The 18,837-nt window shown below is 44.7% G+C and overlaps 1 protein-coding gene and 2 non-coding genes across 3 annotated transcripts; all 3 read right to left on the bottom strand.

The window, feature by feature from the left end:
• Positions 1 to 1,662: 1,662 nt before the first annotated feature.
• Positions 1,663 to 4,401, bottom strand: LOC124700256 (rRNA 2'-O-methyltransferase fibrillarin 1). Its single transcript, XM_047232414.1, has 6 exons — positions 4,246 to 4,401; positions 3,967 to 4,062; positions 3,780 to 3,857; positions 3,522 to 3,698; positions 2,115 to 2,183; positions 1,663 to 2,004 (listed from the first exon to the last, which is right to left on the bottom strand). The coding sequence occupies exons 1-6, from the start codon at positions 4,384 to 4,386 to the stop codon at positions 1,831 to 1,833; spliced, it is 735 nt and encodes a 244-aa protein (XP_047088370.1). The 5' UTR covers positions 4,387 to 4,401; the 3' UTR covers positions 1,663 to 1,830.
• Positions 2,983 to 3,055, bottom strand: LOC124685531. The gene has a single exon (XR_006997519.1). It is a non-coding gene; the product is annotated as a small nucleolar RNA snoR60 (small nucleolar RNA).
• Positions 3,323 to 3,397, bottom strand: LOC124685530. The gene has a single exon (XR_006997518.1). It is a non-coding gene; the product is annotated as a small nucleolar RNA snoR60 (small nucleolar RNA).
• Positions 4,402 to 18,837: the final 14,436 nt, after the last annotated feature.

Raw genomic sequence — 18,837 nt, 5'->3', positions numbered from 1 at the left:
CATCAGCGGCCGCGCGCGCCCTGCCCAGCTCGCCCGCCGCCGCCGCGAGGTCGCTCTGCTCCACCGCCATGCCGCGGCCTTCCCTGCTCGGCAACGAAGCACCTGCGCACGCCCCGCTCCGGCTCGACCGAATATGCCGCGTCCTTGCCCTGCTCTGGCGGCCGCCGGGAACCTGCGTGGCGGTGAATCGGAAGGGGAAACGGTGGTGCTGGTTTTCTAGGTAGGGACGGACGTCGCGTTGGGTTGGTCGGCCGGCGCAGGGAGCCGGGGCCCGTGAGCTGGGCTGGTCCGCCGGCGAAGGGAGTGGAGGCAAGCGGATGAGGTTTTACTTTTCCTTCTCGCGTATTTTTTTTTGTCGTTTTCTGCGTGCGCTCGACCTGTAGGGGCACGCGGCCGCCCGCTAGAAACGTCCTTTGTTTTTTCTTGGGACCCTTTTTTTTTGGTACTGGCATCTTCATATATTCCAAAACGGAAAAAAAAAACTTGGTTAACAAAATTATGAAAAATGACACTACCAAACATTTGAATACTAGGAAATATGCCATTTTAACCGTGACAGGTGACCTTATATCATACAAATCCTTCTTGCACTGGCATTTTTTGTATGTCTTTTATATTAATACAGTAGTTTTTTTTTCATATTCTTTTACGTACCATATTATATGCATTCTGTTCCAAAAAAAAAAAGGTTTTGATCAACTGGGACAAAGTCACATGAAATTGTGGATTATACACGCACTCTTTTGGTGTGTACAAGGGATCCAAGGGCGAGTGCAATGCAGATCTTTCCCAATATATTTTGCGTAGAAAGCATATATCCTCCATGTTCAAAGACTAAAAGTACTATAGAATTTGCAAATTTCCATCGGTTAACTTGGTACAATTATTTTGGATGATACAGTGTTGCTAATATGGAAGACTAGTGTGCTCTGAATATGATTTGGAAGAGATGATTCGCAGTTCAAATTCAAGTATGTTTACCGTGGTTTATTTCGCAAAAAAAAATGTTTAGCGTGGTTTGGAAATATGGGACATTCCCCGTTACATCATCCGGCCATGGCACAATAGGTGCAGGTACACGAGCAGGACAAGACACAGACAAACGACATGGTGGGCAACATCAAAATCTGCCAAACCACACCCAAATATTCTGATCTTCCTCGGCAAGAGTCTCGGCAGCTCGGAGTCACAAAATCAGACGAATGGTGGCAATGACTTCCTGAGAGTAGTCACCGCCACGGCAAAAACGACGCTCCAGCCTCTAGGGCATCTAGCTAGCCGTCACTTACCTCCATCATCAAAAATGTCCTCTTCCAGAGCCACAGAACCATTCATACCATGTGGCTGTCAAGTTTCATGAGCTCTGAACAAATATAATGTTGTCAAAGTTCAGTAAAAGTGAGTTCACTGTCAAGTTTCATGAGATCTGAACAAAGATCATGTTGTCAAAGTTCTACACGTGAGTTCACTGTCAAGTTTCATGAGCTCTGAACAAAGATCGATGTTGTCAAAGTTCAGTAAAAGTGAGTTCACCAAAGAGAAACCATACTGATCGAAGCGCAATTTCTCAAACACAAAAGCTAGTTAGACTAAACTTCACTTTAACAAAACCATATGTATTTCAGAAATGAAGGATCATCACTTCTGCATGAAGAATACAACTGAGGCTAATGATTTCATGGATAATAGAATAGCAGTCAACATCTGCAACATCATTCAACAACTTCCTGCTCAAATTCAGATCAAAACAAATCTCCATACACTAGGGCATTACTACGGATAGACAGGATGCATGCATAGAAGTATAGAACACTATTTTCCTTTTTCTACCTAAGTTGGCTTTTGCTTCTTGGGCATCCTGTAACCACCAACGACACAGGCGTGGTCACGCTCAAAGGGCTCCAGGGTCACCTGCTCCGAGGGCTTGAACTGATCTGCCTTCAGCTTTTCCACTTCATTGGCAAACACGGCCTCAGCAGGCATGGTGGAGTCGATACAGTTTGCCTGACAAGGGGAAAGGGTGTCAAATCAATGGTAACTTCTCAACATGTTCAAGGAATCTGTGTGTCACCTAATGCAGTTTGGTAGTTCTTAATTATAGAATTAAAACATACCTTGATTGAAATGACAAAGTGACCACCATTCTTCAAAAAGTAAGAAGCATTAAGGGCTAAGATCCTAGCCTGCAGGAGAAAAGATTGTGTGACAGGTTTAAATATGATGCAATGTTAACAAACTGGCCATCTCAAGGGCGTTCGCAGTGAGGATTGCAGGCAGTATTTATACATCCCAAGCAGCAACACAATAGTAGTTCAAGCTTAAATCTGAATAATTAAGGGACAAAAGAGCAACAATATACTGCAAATTTCTATGAGGCAAGTACATTTCTGAATCTAGAATAGTAAGAAACTTTTTAATACGGAGTAGATGAAAAGGCAGAGCCAGATTCTCAGAAAATAATCTAAGATACAATTTACCCTATCTAAATAAGTTCAGAATTGGTGCTATATTATATTAACCGGATGATTTATCATCCACTGCTTCGAAATTGTACTTACCAAACTGAACTAAGGGCCAAAATGACTCACCATACAAGTGAACAAAAATCTTACTAATGCTAACACTATGCATGCCACACATAAGATCAAAAAGGAAAACTTGAATGTACATTGTTCTAGCATATCAAGCAGGCAGAAACTTCCATTTAGAAGAATCAAAATTCAATACTAGTTAATCAAATTCGAAATTATGTGTTAGTAGCAAGTTTGTAATTCGTTTGTCATCAACCATGCAGAACTCAACCTCCCAAACCGATGGTTACTATAAACATACCTATAATAAACAGGGACTGTAGGCAAATTGTTGCAAGTGAAATTGGAACAAACTCTTGCACAAGAAAAAACAGAATGTAGTGAAGAAACGAAAAGAAAGAAAAGATGCAAGCAAACAAAAACAAAAAGTACTGGCATTTTGGGCATAAAGAGCATCAGAGACTCGACTTTGCATCATCCAGTGATGTCCTGAAGGGGAATCCGAGTAAGCTCATCATCAGCTATAGCACCAATACAGCCAGCCAAGGAAAATATGGGAAGCAGCAAATGTACACTACAATTATCAGATATTTAACCATAATTACAAAAACTGAGCAAGGAGCTGTTAAAAAATGTAGAAACAAGGAGACAGCAACAAACTATTGGGAATAATCAGAGCAAGAATAAACTGATTGAACATCCATTGTGATGATATTGGAAAGGGAGAATGACAATGCAAGATGAAAGAACACAGCAAGCTAAATAGGAAATGAATTGGCATTGGAAATGAAAGCATCAGAAACTCGATTTTGCATCATCCATTATGATGTCCTGAAGGGGAATCCGAGTAAGCTCATCGTTTGCTAAGCTCCAACATAGCCACGGAAGGTGATTAAAGCAGAATAGTCAACAATATACAACAACAGGCCCACCATAAGCAAGGTAATACTCCAATAACAATTGTAGGGATTTATATGATGACAGGCATACCTGATCAGGCTGTGCAACATCTGAGAAGATAACATCAACCATGCCAACCAACATCCGGTACTTAGCAGGGTGCCTGGCATCCTCAATGATGGGGATGACATTGGTCCTCTTCTTGGCCATGTTGACAAGGTCCCTGCCGCTCCGGTGCGAGAACTCCACAGCATAGACCAACCCAGTCTGCAAGTTGCAAGGCATAGGTTCAGATAACCCACACAGATGGAAATTATTGGCCAGTAGTCGGTAGCTAGGAGATCTCACCGGTCCAACAATATCAGACACATGAGACACTGTTGTTCCTGAGGCAGCACCAAGATACAGCACACGGGTACCAGGAGCCTGCAGTGAAGAAGAACACAGGGTCAAGTCACAACTAATGATGTAGCTAATGCAGACAGCAAGGCTTCGAACCCAAAATACAAGGTAATGCACAGGATAACGAACTTACGATCCAGATGTTGTCAACACCGCCGAGCACGGCGGCAGCCAGCTTGGACCTGAAGGGGTTCCACACCCTGTACTCAACCTTGGTCCCATCGTCGTTCTGTAATACCGAGAGCACAGATTGAACATGCTTGAGAACTAGACGCCATGAGCAAATGATTCCGAAGAAGCTATGCTAGTTTATCCTATGACTATCTTATAATCCCATAGTACCGCAAAATTTAGCCTCACATGGCAATGGTGCATTGTGAAGTAAGAGCGAGAGCAGTAAGCAAGCACGGACCTGGACGGAGACGCGCTTCTCGCCGTAGACGGACTCCCCGGGGACCATGTTCTTGGTGCAGAGCGCGTCCTCCTTGGCCTTGGCGATGAAGACGCCGTCGTGCTTGTGGGGCACCACGACCACCTTGCTCCCGCCCTTCATGCCCGGGCCGCCTCTGCCGCCGCCACGGCCGCCCCTCGGCGTCCTGCCACCCCTCCCGCCCCTGCCGCCGCGGCCGCCGCCATCGCTCCGCCCGCCGAACCCCCTGCCGCCGCGGCCGCCGCCGTCGCTCCTCCCGCCGAAACCCCTCCCGCCGCGTCCTGCGTGAGGCGAAACAGCGTCAGAGGGTGAGCCTGGAACGAGGGGTGGAGGGTTAGAGCGCCGAAAGATTACCTCCTCGTGCTGGTGCCCTCATGGTGTCGAGTGGTGGTTGTCGCTGCCGCCGCCGGAGAAGGAGGATGGGTAGGAGGTGGCTAGGGTTTATCTGAGGGTTAGCCGCCGCCGCGGGAGGGCTGGAAGTTTATAGTGGAAGACTAGGGCTCGTGTTTGGGGACGGCCCACTGGATTTCATATTTTCTTTGGAAACGGCCCATTAGCGAGAAAGTTTAACGAGACGGGCCGAATGTTTAAGCCCGATGGGCAATGAAATCTATGATATCTATAAAGTTCATCCCCACTAAAATGCATTTATTGTTTGCAAGCTCAAACCTCATGCAGCCACATCACCCCAATTGTTCATGTTCGTCTGATGTTAAATCTATGGTTACCCTCCCTTCCTGAAAAGATGGAACCCACTACAGAATTTTTCTTTTCTTTTAGCCACGTAGCCAGTCAGTTCAAACGTCAAACAGAAAATGAACTACTAAGTGACACTTCGGTTATCCGATATATTGGAGCGATTATTCCACAATGAAGCACACAAGGCTGCCCCATTGCTTCCTCTTCCCACTGAGCTCATGGGGGAGCAACGCCTCCAATACACAAACGAGGTTCTAGGGAACCAATTTATTGCAACCAGGAGTACAGCGGCAACAGTTTGGAAGTGAAGGGCATGGTCTTATTTAAACCCACCATTTCCCCTTTCCTACATGCCGGTCACCCAGCGTGTTCTCTACCATGGCTACTTCCCAGGCCACGAGGAGCCTTCGCACTGACCCTTCCTTGAGCGCAGCGACAGTCGGCCGCCGCGGCCTTCTGCTCCCGTGAGCTTGCTATGGTAGAACCATCTGCATGTTGTTGCTCTCTTTGTCTTTCTGAACTCATCTTTTTCTCTCATCTCATGATGTTCTTTCTTCACTCATCTGTTCGATTCTACACAAGCAGGTTATTACACCACCGCCATGATGCCCGGTTGGCCTCCGTCTGGTCCGCTGCGCACTCCAGTTCTCCACTTATTCCTTGCTGCGTTTACTAATTTGGTTGCCGGTGTGGCACATTCAGTTATTGTATGAGGGAGAACTGCCCTACAGGCCTGGCTCTTCGCATCCAGTTAATTTCTTTTTTTATATTTTTCCAGCACAAGTCAATTGCAACAATCTTTTGCCAATCCGGATGCTATATAGTATATACTACATAGTACTGCTAATGTGCAGAGAGCGAGGTCATGCACCAAAGAAGGATTAAAGCCGAGAGTTCATTTCAGATGCAAACAAGCAATTTACATTGTTGCAGTATGTTTGCATGTATTTTGTATTTTCTTATCATCTATTAGCAGTTAGCACATTAGGTTGCTTTGTGTTCGTTCCATTGGGGGAACAAGTACTTTTGATGATCCAATAAATTTAAGATCATGTACATACTTTATCACAAAACTGATTGTATTGATTAAGCTGATTTAATAAGAGTTATATGCAAGCCATCATCTTCTACATTTTGATCTCGCTTCATTGCACAGCGTGTCACTGCAAACATTCCTTTCTTTTATTTCTTACTTCCCTCTCTTTATAATTAGAGGGTGTTTTGATTGGTTGTAAAATTTGTGTGTACACCATTATTTAATTCAAGTGAGAACATGGTGATATAACAAAAACGACAACCATTCAAATAGGACCTTGGTGTGCAACTGTTTTTTAAACGCTTAGTCGCACTAATGTCCTGTGCAGACTGTTCGTGTCATCACTCAATGTAGTTCTTCGCATGACTATGTATGCCTGAGTTTTTTTGACAACGTGCTTGCAACCAGAATATTCTCAACCTATACAAGCGCCACGTCATACAATCCAATTCATGTTAGTTTTCATATATGAAAATTATCTTTCGTTCCCGCGGCAACGTGCGGGGTATCCACTAGTATTTTGGGTGATTTGGGTCATATCTTTCTTCATCCCATTTCAAGGCAAAGGGCAAACCATGGGCAATGGATTTTTTTATAACAGGTAGAAGTTGCCTATTCATTCATAAGAGGGAAAAAGACCAATTTATGAGTAAAACTAGCAGGAAACCGAACAACACAACACGTCAGTCTCGACACAGCGCACCACACGCGCTAACGACTCTTGCGCCCGAGCGACAAAAGAAGACACCCACCTTATTTGAAGCCGCCGCTCCGACATCCGAACATCTTCAACACACGCACACCGGTCCCAATACCGCGCCCTAATGAGGCCGACGGTGCTGCCATCCAAGCGGCCAAATCCAATGCCTAGGACGTCGACGAAGGCCATGCAAGCAACGCATCACCGAAGCCCAAAGCCGCAATTCCTGTGTCCACACCGATCCCGAGACCACACACACGCCTGGTCGACGATGAAGCTGCCAAGCAAGGCAAGGAAACATTTCTGGTAGAGTACCAGAACTCCAAGGCGAAGTCTGCAAGGAGGAAGCAACGATGACGCCGTCGACACCCGCTCCGGCAAAAGCCAAAGCTTAGGTTTTCACCTATAAAAACCGAGATTCGAAATGATGAGGGAGGTGAAGGAGCTCCTCGACGATGCCTCCAATGAGGTAAGCGGCGTCCAAGGACGACGACGTCGACCTCGGTCGATGCAGTACTTTCGCGCAAAATTCACCATGCCTAGGGACGTTGAAGCATGTCCGCCCAAGTCGCAGAAGCCATGCCCGCCTTGCCACTCGCCGTCTTCGCAGGAAGCCCACCATGGCACCTCACGCCATGGTGCTCCCTGCACAGCCCTCCGTCTCGGGGCTGCCGCCCCGACGTCCACTCCTCAGCACCTCGGCTGCCTACCCCGCCGTCCACACGGCTCAAGGCACCTCGAGCTTATTTTTGTTCATTTTAAACTTCTTGAGGATTTTGAGCCTCACAAAATACTCTTTGGTCGTTAAAGTGTGCTCATGGGCAATGGAATGTAAGAACTGGTTCTGTAGGGAAAAGCAAAGTGTCCGCTTAAAAGAAATGTAAGAATTGGAGTTCAGAGTATATTTGCATTAAAAACTCTCTATGAGAAGACGAATTATTATGCATTGTTTGTGCATGGTGACTGCTACTCCATCACAAAATGTTTTGCTTTGTAAAGTTAAACCTCTTGGCTCTTGGGTAGTACAAGTAGCATTCGGTGGCTGGTGGTTGGCCAGCCCGACCTAACAGAAGGACACAAAGCAGCTGGGAAGAACCTGATCCTGACCCATCATGCAAAATTAAGTTGCAAGAAAGATGAGGACCTACCAGGCTATCCAACTTTGCTCCCAAAGGTTCTTCCAAAAGAGGGATAGAATGATAGTGAGGTTGTTGTCAACTTCTCATGATGGTTGACGCTTGACAGGGCCACAAAATCTGTACAAGTATTTAGTAGTATGTCCATCCGAGTCATGGTCTACTAACCAGCACCATAGCCTAAATAAACAAGAGAAACAGAAGGAAGCGTGCAGTGTTGTAGTATATGTTGCTTGTTACTTTGATCTTTTGCTTGTGTTTTTTTTTTCACTCAGACCGTTAATCATTCCGTCTATGAGTGGTTGGCAGCAGAGCCAGCACCCTTCGTTTGCTGTTTTCCTTTGCGTGATACGTGACACTGCCTTTCTATCTGACAGTGGCTCTTGTTGTTGAGTCATGTCGTCACCTTGCTTCGGAAATGGACAGTTTGATCCTGCATCAGTGTAACGTCCACAACAAGATCTGCAAATTATTTACATCTGTACGTATGAACATGATTAGTTTTTGAAGTTCTGAAAGAGATCCAATTCAAGGTTTACAATGGAAAGCCTACTGAAATCTACCAATTTCCCCCCTTCCTCTCTCTCTCTCTCTCTCCTCTCCCTCTCGTCTGGGAATGGTCTTGGACTTTCCGGCACTCCTCCCCCTCTTCTCCGGCCGCTTTGCCGGCCGGCGTGGATGGGGGAGGAGAGTCCGGCCATCTCCACTGTATCTAGGCAGCTTACCCTTGTGGATCTTGGCGTTATGCCCTTAGTTTGGAGAGGGGTGCTCGATCTGTTCAGCTAGATCTGGCACAAGCTAGGGTTCCTCTTCGTCGTGCGGTCGCTCCAGTGGCGGGAGCTGCTCGTGAGGAAGAGGAACGTCGTCTCCTTCAATAAAGCCGATGGTGTTCCTGTTGGGGACGGTCTGAGAAGGGGAAACTGCAGCTCTTCTCTGCCTCTGTCCTGCCGTGGTGGCGAGGGGAGGTGGGAGGGGAGGCTTCGTTCTTCCTCAGGCGGTTCCTGCTCCGGTGGCGGTGGATCGACATCGACATGCGCATCCAAGCTAGAGGCATCTTTGCCTCTGCTATCCATGGCTGGTGCGGCGGCCAATCTTCGACAACTTCCAGGATGGAGGCTCTACTTCGTCCTCGCTGCTGGAACTCGGCGCCTTGTCACCACCAAGTGGTTTGTCCCCGGTAGTTTCCAGGTGTCTGGCGGCGACGAATTGGCGCCGGAATGGGGTGTTCGGGCACTTCCGCCCTGTTTCTCGGCGGCGACGCCTTGAGGACACCGACGTCTGGTGGTGGAGACTCCAAGGACTCGACTGCTTTTGTATCTTTAGTAATAGGGTGTTTTTTTGCATTTTGGGCAGGCCGTATCTTCTAATTTCTGGTTCTTTTGTGCGAGTGGTGTAAAAGGGTCTGCCTGTATATTTGTAACCTGCCACGTGGTTTAATGGATGGTCTTCCGGCCTTCCGGGGTCCAAAAAAAAACTGAAATCTACCATATTTCCTCCCTTTCTGAACAAAGAAATATGCCATCTTTTGACCTTAGGATGCAGACTGTCGAAATCTAAGATTTCACACAACAGAACTTTTGATCATGAGAATGCTTCTACTCCAAGGACTTCTTTTTTCCATCACGGCCTACCTAACGACAACGCCCTCGCCTGCCGGCTACTTGAATTACTGTCCAGCCACGGCACTGAGCACCACGCTCATTCTCAAGAACTCTATGAATTGTCGTACATGGTGGTAGCTGCGTTGGCCAGTGCCAACCAGGGATCGTCGTACTACACTTGTACTACTGCAAACTTCGCCTCGCCGATTTACTAGTACTACTACTCTTGAATCACCAAGGGTCATATATCACCTGCGTCAGCGTCATTTTGGCGCAATATTTGTGGATTGATGATGTTGCCGGCCGGTGACATGTTCTGCACCGTGAAGTTGCTAGACGGTTTTGCACAAGTTGGAAGGGAAACTCCACCAGCCCTTGGTGGACAGCTTGGCCGCACTGGTAGAAAAACAGGCTTCCGTCCAGCCCCATAAGTCGCGAAACTATAGGAACCGCGACTAATGGGACCTTTAGTCGCGGTTCGGGAGGCGAACCACGACCAAAGGCCTGGGCCCAGGGCGCTCGGTGGCCAGCTGGTGCACGTGAGGGGCTTTAGTCGCGGTTGGCCAGGCCAACCGCGACTAAAGGTGCCCGAAGGCCTTTAGTCGCGGTTGGCCAGGCCAACCGGGACTAAAGGCCCATCCCTATAAAAGGGCCTCAGCTCACATCACTTAGCCATTTGGTGCCACTTCTCTTGACAAGCTTCACAAGGGGGTGTAGGTTTGCTTTTGGTTCCTCTTATGCACACAAGGTGTTTGATAAAATGCCCCAAGAGCATGAAACAAACATGATATGAAGTGTTGGAGCCACACTTGAGCTTCCTTATTTATTTTTTCCTCCTCGATCGCGGTTAGCAACTTGAACCTTTCATGTGTCATTGATAAAATATGCATGTGTGTAGTTCATTGTTTAATTTATATTGTTTGTAGCTAGTTAGTTTAACAAATGTATGATGGTTAATTATATATTTTATATTATAATAATGCAGATGAATCGGCAATGGATGTACGGTAACCGACTCTCCGGCGAGTTCACTACGGGTTTGAAAGATTTTCTCGTAGTGGCTAATGCGAACAAGCGGGGGTTTTGTTATCCGTCCATGTGTTAACCGTAAGAATCGGAAGGGTTACTCTTCCTCAAGAGATGTTCACATGCACCTGCTTCGGCACGATTTCATGCCAAGCTATAATTGTTGGACCAAGCATGGAGAAAGAGGGGTTATAATGAGAGAAGATGAAGAAGGGGATGATTTCATCGATGACAACTATCTTGCTCATTTCGGTGATACTTTCATGGAGGATGCTGAAGGTGAGGAAGGTGAAGGGGAAGGTGAAGGGGAAGGTGAAGAAGAGGCACGTGATGAGCCCGTTGATGATCTTGGTCGGACCATTGCTGATGCACGGAGACGCTGCGAAGCCGAAAAGGAGAGGGAGAATTTGGATCGCATGTTAGAGGATCACGTGAAAGGCGCCGTACCCGGATGCGATGATGGTCCGAAAAAGCCGGGCTGCACACTGGATTTGCTGAAATGGAAGGCACGAGCAGGTGTAGCCGACTCGGCATTTGAAAACTTGCTGAAAATGTTGAAGAATATGTTTCCAAAGAATAACGAGTTGCCCGCCGATACGTACGAAGCAAAGAAGGTTGTCTCGCCCTCTAGGTTTAGAGGTTCCGAAGATACATGCATGCATCAACGATCGCATCCTCTACCGCGGTGAATACGAGAATTTGAATGAATGCCCGGTATGCATCGCATTGCGTTATAAGATCGGAGGCGATGACCCCGGTGACGATGTTGAGGGCCGAAACCCGGGAAGAGGGTTCCCGCCAAGGTGATGTGGTATGCTCCTATAATACCACGGTTGAAATGTCCGTTCGGGAACAAAGAGCATGCCAAGTTGTTGCGATGGCACAAAGAGGACCGTAAGTCGGACGGGGAGTTGAGACACCCCGCGGATGGAACGCAATGGAGAAAGATCGACAGAGAGTTCAAAGATTTTGCAGCCGACGCAAGGAACATAAGATTTGGTCTAAGTACGGATGGCATGAATCCTTTTGGCAAGCGAGCTCCGGCCATAGCACTCCGGCCCGTGACTCTATGCATCTACAACCTTCCTCCTTGGTTGTGCATGAAGCGGAAGTTCATTATGATGCCAGTGCTCATCCAAGGTCCGAAGCAACCCGGCAACGACATCGATTTGTACCTAAGGCCATTAGTTGATGAACTTTTACAGCTGTGGGGTGATGACCCACAAGTATAGGGGGTGTATCGTAGTATCTTCGATAAGTAAGAATGTCGATCCCAACGAGGAGCAGAAGGTGTTGACAAGCAGTTTCGATGAAGGATTCACTGTAAATGCTCACAGACAGGTATTCGGGGGGTTTGATGTAACGAGTTGAATAAAGTACGAGTATGTAAAGTGCGAGAGTAACAATTGCAGCGAGTGGCCCAATCCTTTTTAGCACAAAGGACAAGCCGGTTTGTTTACTTATAATGACCAAACGTTCTCGAGGACACATGGGATTTTAGTCTAGTGCTTTCGCTACATACGGCTAAATAATCTTCATTGTTGTGATAAGTGTTGTGTGGGTGAACCTATGCTAATGTACCGCCCTTCCTAGGACTAATACATACTTGTGATTATACCCCTTGCAAGCATCCGCAACTACAAGAAAGTAATTAAGAAATAAATCTAACCACAGCCTTAAACTGCGAGATCCTGCGATCCCTCCCTGCATCGATATACCAACGGGGGTTTAGGTTTCGTCACTCCGGCAACCCCGCAATTGGCAAACGAATACAAGATGCATTCCCCTAGGCCCATAAATGGTGAAGTGTCATGTAGTCGACGTTCACATGACACCACTAGAAGAATAACACCACAACTTAAATATCACACCATTGAATATTACTCAACCATAGTTCACTACTAACATTTAGACTTCACCCATGTCCTCAAGAACTAAACGAACTACTCACGAGACATCATACGGAACATGATCAGAGGTGATATGATGATGAATAACAATCTGAACATAAACTTGGTTCAATGGTTTCACTCAATAGCATCAACAACAAGTAGAAATCGATACCGGGAGAGTTTCCCCTATCAAACAATCAAGATCAAACCCAAATTGCTATGGCGGTGACGGTGTCCAGCGGTGATGACGGCGGTGATGATGGTGGAGATGATGATGATGGTGATGGCGATGATGTCCAGCTCGATGACGGTGACGATGGCGTCGATTTCCCCCTCCCGGAGGGAATTTCCCCGGCGGATTCCTGCCCGCCGGAGAGCTCTTTTCTCTCTCGGTGTTCTCCGCCCCGCGAGGCCGGCTGTAACTCTTCGCGAGGTACCCTCTGTGGCTTAGGTCTTCGGGACGAAGGGTTTGGCGAAGAAAAGGAGGCGAAAGGGGTCGTGGGCCCTCCACACCACAGGCCGGCGCGGCCAGGGCCTGGGCCGCGCCGCCCTAGGGTGTGGGCCCACCCTGGCTGCTCCTGGCTCCTCCTTCTGGCTTCCTTCGTCATCTTGAAAAATAGGATTTTTGGTATAATTTCCTTCCGAGTTGATCTTCCGAAATATTGCGTTCCGACGGTGCTTTTTCCAGTGAGAATCCCGGCTCCGGTGTTCGATCCTCCAATAACGATGAAACATGCAAAATAGATGAAATAACATAAGTAATGTGTCCCAATATGAAATATATCAATGAATAACGACAAATTATGATATAAAATAGTGATGCAAATTGGACGTATCAACTCCCCCAAGCTTAGACTTCGCTTGTCCCCAAGCGAGACCGAACTCGATAGACATGACCACATGTTTATGGAGTGAAGAGTCGATAAATAAAATACGGACAAGAAGCATCATATTCATTCACACAGGACATTATAGTAAACAACCTCTTATAACTCATATTGAAACAAGTATAAGGTAATCACAAGTAAAGGTGCATGAGAAATCATGATTGGTGATGGCAAACTTCGTTCTTGGTCAGAGAACAATTAACAGATTATATTTATCTCATTGAGCAGCGCTCTCATGTTAAAGTTTATAAGGCACAACTTGCATACTCAATCGTAATGGTCTTCTCATAATCATTGATAACTTGCAAAGCTATATTCATTCAGATAAAACTTGTACTAAACAAGGAAGAATAAAAGACATGATGTAGCAAATCACAATATAATGGTTTGATCACAACTACTCAAATGCTTGCTTGAGATGGAGGGAAATAGGTTTACTCGACTCAACATAAAGTAAAAGACAGGCCCTTCGCGAGAGGAAGCAGGGATTAAATCATGTGCTAGAGCTTTTTCAGTTTTGCAATCATATAGAGGTAATAAAAGTAACATTTTGAGAGGTGTTTGTTGTTGTCAACGCATCGGTAGCGGGTACTCTAACCCCCTTGCCAGACAACCTCCTAAGAGCGGCTCCCATATTATTTCCATTTTGTGTGGCACTCCTTCCAACCTTTCTTTCACAAACCATGGCTAACCGAATCCTCGGGTGCCTGCCAACAATCTCATACCATGAAGGAGTGCCTTTTTATTTTAGCTTAATTATGATGATGACACTCCCCCCAACCTTTGCTTACACAAGCCATGGCTAACCGAATCCTTCGGGTGCCGTCCATCAATCACATACCATGGAGGAGTGTCTATTTAGTTTAATCAATTTGGGACTGGGAATCCCATTGCCAGCTCTTTTGCAAAATTATTGGATAAGCGGATGAAGCCACTAGTCCATTGGTGGAAGTTGCCCAACAAGATTGAAAGATAAAACACCACATACTTCCTCATGAGCTATGAAACATTGACACAAATAAGAGATACTAAGTTTTGAATTGTTTAAAGGTAGCACATGAAGTATTTACTTGGAATGGCAGAAAATACCATGTAGTAGGTAGGTATGGTGGACACAAATGACATAGGTTTGGGTTAAGGTTTGGATGCACGAGAAGTATTCCCTCTCGGTACAGGTCTTTGGCTAGCAAGGTTAATTAGCAAGCATAAGAGTCGAAGGAAACAAACAAATATACATATGATAGAAACAATCATGCATCTTCCTTGCAAACACAAACAATTTTAACTTCAGAATAATAAGCTATGAGCTAACAAGAAAGACAATGAAACAACTACATGTATTTCTCTTTTCTATTTAAACTTCAAAGTGTTGTTGCTATTGACCAATGCTAAGTTTGCCAAAACCAAATAGATTTATTCAATGCTCCCAAAGTGATACCAATACTAACAACAAGGTGAATCATATAGTAGAGATTGCAAACTAAAATAAGATGTGCAATATGTAAATGATAAGACTTCCCATTAATATTCCATAACGATAACTCACACCAAGGGATACATAGACAACCAACCAAAGGAGAAATACTTCCAAACGCAACCCATCTTATATGATAACTTCCCTACTCATGATATGACACTACTTGACAATAAAAGTAAAAGGTAGTGATAATGTGATACCGCGGCACTCCCCCAAGCTTGGAACAAACCAAGGGGATGCCAATACCGATGATGAATTACTCCCGCGGCGATGATGGTGATGAATTCCTGACAAGCTTCTCAATAAGCTCCTGAAGCTCGTCAATCCTGTATATGAGGTTGCGAATCATCTCTGAGTTGTGCTCGACGCGGTTAAAGAGTCTGTCTGATGGCGAGTCCCAGCTCTTGGAGTTATTTCCCCACTCTTCAGCCTCAGGCTCCTTCTCTCCTGCAGTGTTAGAACGATCTATATCCCACTGGCTAGGCAATGCTGCCTTGGGAGTCCCTTCAATTTGATTATTGAAAATTAGATTGTGGAAGGGGTGATGAGTGCCTGATGGAGATGTTTTCGGAGCTAGGTAATGACGTGGGACCGCTCCTCCAGGTGCGAATTCTTGCGCTCTTGTTTGCACTAAAAGGGTTGTCCACCACCTTGATGCTTGCGATGGTAGCACGCGGGCGTGCGCGCGAGTCTTCCTCCACCTCTTCTTCATCTTCTTCCTTGACGTCCTTGTTCTTGGAGACCATGGTGCTTCTAAACCGAAAACAGATCCTGGCAGAAACAGCTCGAAACAAAACACGTCGAGAAAACGATATACGGACCTCCAGGGGTCCGGGGGATTATATAGCAAAAATTTTCTCGACAAAAGGAAAGCACCAGATCGAACCAGAGTCGGAAAGGGGCGACGAGGCGGCCAAACCATAGGCCGGCGCGGGCCCGAGTCGAGCCGCGCCGCCCTATGGTGGCACCCCCTCGTGCGTCCTTTCCACTCCGTTTCGAACTCGTAATTTCTCTTATTTTCCAAAAACAGCGAAAATATTGTTCGGAAAGTAAATTGCGTACTTTTCATTACCAGTACTGTTACCTATTCAAAATCGAGTTCTGGCGGACTGTCAATTTGCCCTTTGATGTAGGCCTCCGGTGTTTCCACTTGAATAATATCAACATCAACATTATAAGAATCACCCGAGATATAATGCTTGAGTCTTTGTCCATTCACCACTTGCGTAGCATTGCCTTGGAGAGAGCTAATTTTGATTGCTCCTGAACGATACACCTCCTCGACAACATATGGTCCTTCCCATTTCGAGAGTAATTTCCCTGCAAAGAATCTGAGACGAGACCGATACAATAGGACTTTATCCCCAATATTAAATTCTCTTTTGATAATCCTCCTATCATGCCATTTTTTAACTTTCTCTTTAAAGAGCTTAGCATTTTCATAAGCTTCATTCCTCCATTCATCTAGAGAACTCAATTGCAACAACCTCTTATCACCGGCAAGTTTAGGATCTTTATTTAATTCTCTAACAGCCCAATAAGCTTTGTGCTCTAGTTCTAGAGGTAAATGACAAGCTTTCCCATAAACCATTTTATAAGGTGACATTCCCATGGGATTTTTATAAGCAGTTCTATAAGCCCAAAGTGCATCCTTCAATTTACTAGCCCAATTCTTTCTAGTTTTATTAACGGTCTTTCCCAAAATAGATTTAATCTCTCTATTTGATAACTCTACTTGACCACTAGTTTGAGGATGATAAGCAGAAGCAATTCTATGATTAATACCATACCTAGCAAGAGTTTTTCTAAAACCTCCATGAATAAAATGAGAACCTCCATCAGTCATAATATATCTAGGTACTCCGAATCTAGGAAAAATAATATCTAAAAGCATTCTTAAAGAGGTCTCACCATCAGCACTTTTTGTAGGTATAGCTTCCACCCATTTAGTAACATAATCAACAGCAACGAGTATATGAGTGTTACCTTCTGAAGACGGAAAAGGTCCCATAAAGTCAAATCCCCAACAATCAAACGGTTCAATAACAAGAGTATAATTCATTGGCATTTCATTACGCCGGAGATATTACCAACCCTTTGGCATTCATCACAAGATAAAATAAACTTTCTCGCATCCTTGAAGAGAGTTGGCCAATAAAAACCTGATTGTAGAACCTTTGCGCGGTTCTATCTCCGGCGTGATGTACTCCATAAGCACTACCATGACATTTACTCAATATCTCCTGTTGTTCATATTCGGGGACACATCTTCGCAGAATACCATCCACTCCTTCTTTATATAAGTGTGGGTCATCCCGGAAATAATACCTCAAGTCATAAAAGAATTTCCTCCTTTGTTGAGCTGAAAAGGTTGGAGGCAAGTACTTGGAAACAATAAAGTTAGCATAATCGGCATACCAAGGACTTGTCTCGCGAGCTCACCTTTATTACAGCCAATTGTTCATTTGGAAAACTATCATTAACAGGAACAGGATCATAAGCAATATTTTCCAATCTAGACAAATTATCGACAACAGGATTATCAGCACCTTTCCTATCTACAATATGTAAGTCAAATTCTTGCAACGAAGTACCCATCTAATAAGCCTCGGCTTAGCATCTTTCTTTGTCATAAGGTATCTAATTGCAGCATGATCGGTATGAATAGTAACTTTTGAATCAACAATATAAGATCTAAATTTATCGCAAGCAAAGACTACGGCTAATAATTCCTTTTCGAGTTGTAGCATAATTTCTTTGAGCAGCATCAAGAGTTTTACTAGCATAATGAATAACATTCAGTTTTTTATCTACTCGCTGTCCAAGGACAGCGCCTACAGCAAAATCACTAGCATCACACATAATTTCAAAGGGTAAATTCCAATCAGGGGGTTCAACTATAGGAGCGGTTGTTAAGGCTTTCTTAAGAGTTTCAAACGCTTCCTTACAATCATCATCAAAAACAAATGGTACATCTTTTTGAAGAAGATTAGTAAGAGGCTTTGAAATCTTAGAGAAATCTTTAATAAATCTCCTATAAAACCCAGCATGACCAAGAACACTACGAATACCTTTAACATCCCTCGGATAAGGCATCTTCTCGATTGCTTCAACTTTAGCTCTATCAACTTCAATACCTCTCTCGGAAATTTTATGTCCCCATACAATTCTTTCATTAACCATAAAGTGGCATTTCTCCCAATTAAGAACAAGGTTAGTTTCTTCACATCTCTCGCAAAACTTTATCAAGGTTTCGCAAGCAACTATCAAAAGAATTCCCATAGACGGAAAAATCATCCATGAATACCTCTACAATACTTTCACAAAAACCATGAAAAATAGCGGACATGCATCTTTGAAAAGTAGCAGGAGCATTACATAAACCAAAAGGCATGCGTCTATAAGCATAAGTTCCATAGGGATAGGTAAAAGTGGTTTTCTCTTGATCTTTAGCTTTAACAGCAATTTGTGAAAACCCAGAATAACCATCAAGAAAGCAAAAATGAGTATTTTTAGATAATCTTTCTAGCATTTGATCAATAAAGGGTAAAGGGTAATGATCTTTTTTAGTAACTTTATTAACTTTTCGAAAATCAATGCACATTCTATACCCTACAACTACTCTTTGAGGAATGAGCTCATCATTATCATTAGGCACAACGAGTCATACCTCCTTTCTTGGGAACACGAGTGCACAGGACTAACCCATCTACTATCGGCAATAGGATATATAATACCGAGCTTCAAGGAGTCGTAGTACCTCATTCCTTACCACTTCCTTCATCTTTGGAATTAGACGACGCTGAGGTTCAACAACATGCTTTGCATCATCTTCCATATTAATAGCATGTTGGCAAATAGAAGGAGAAATCCCCTTCAAATCATCAAGAGTGTAGCCAATAGCGCCTCGATGCTTCTTCAATATTTCCAATAACCTTTCTTCCTCAATCTCACGAAAGCTTAGAACTAATAATAACAGGATATATTTTCTTATCATCAATATGAGCATATTTAAGATTATCGGGTAAAGGCTTTAAATCAAAAACAGGATCTTCCTTTGGTGGCGGTGTTGTACCCAAATCTTCCACCGGTAAATCATGCTTGAGAATAGGTTGGCGAA

This window comes from Lolium rigidum, chromosome 1, assembly GCF_022539505.1.
Source record: "Lolium rigidum isolate FL_2022 chromosome 1, APGP_CSIRO_Lrig_0.1, whole genome shotgun sequence".
Taxonomy (NCBI): Eukaryota; Viridiplantae; Streptophyta; class Magnoliopsida; order Poales; family Poaceae; genus Lolium; species Lolium rigidum.
This window is presented reverse-complemented; position numbering and strand designations above follow the sequence as displayed.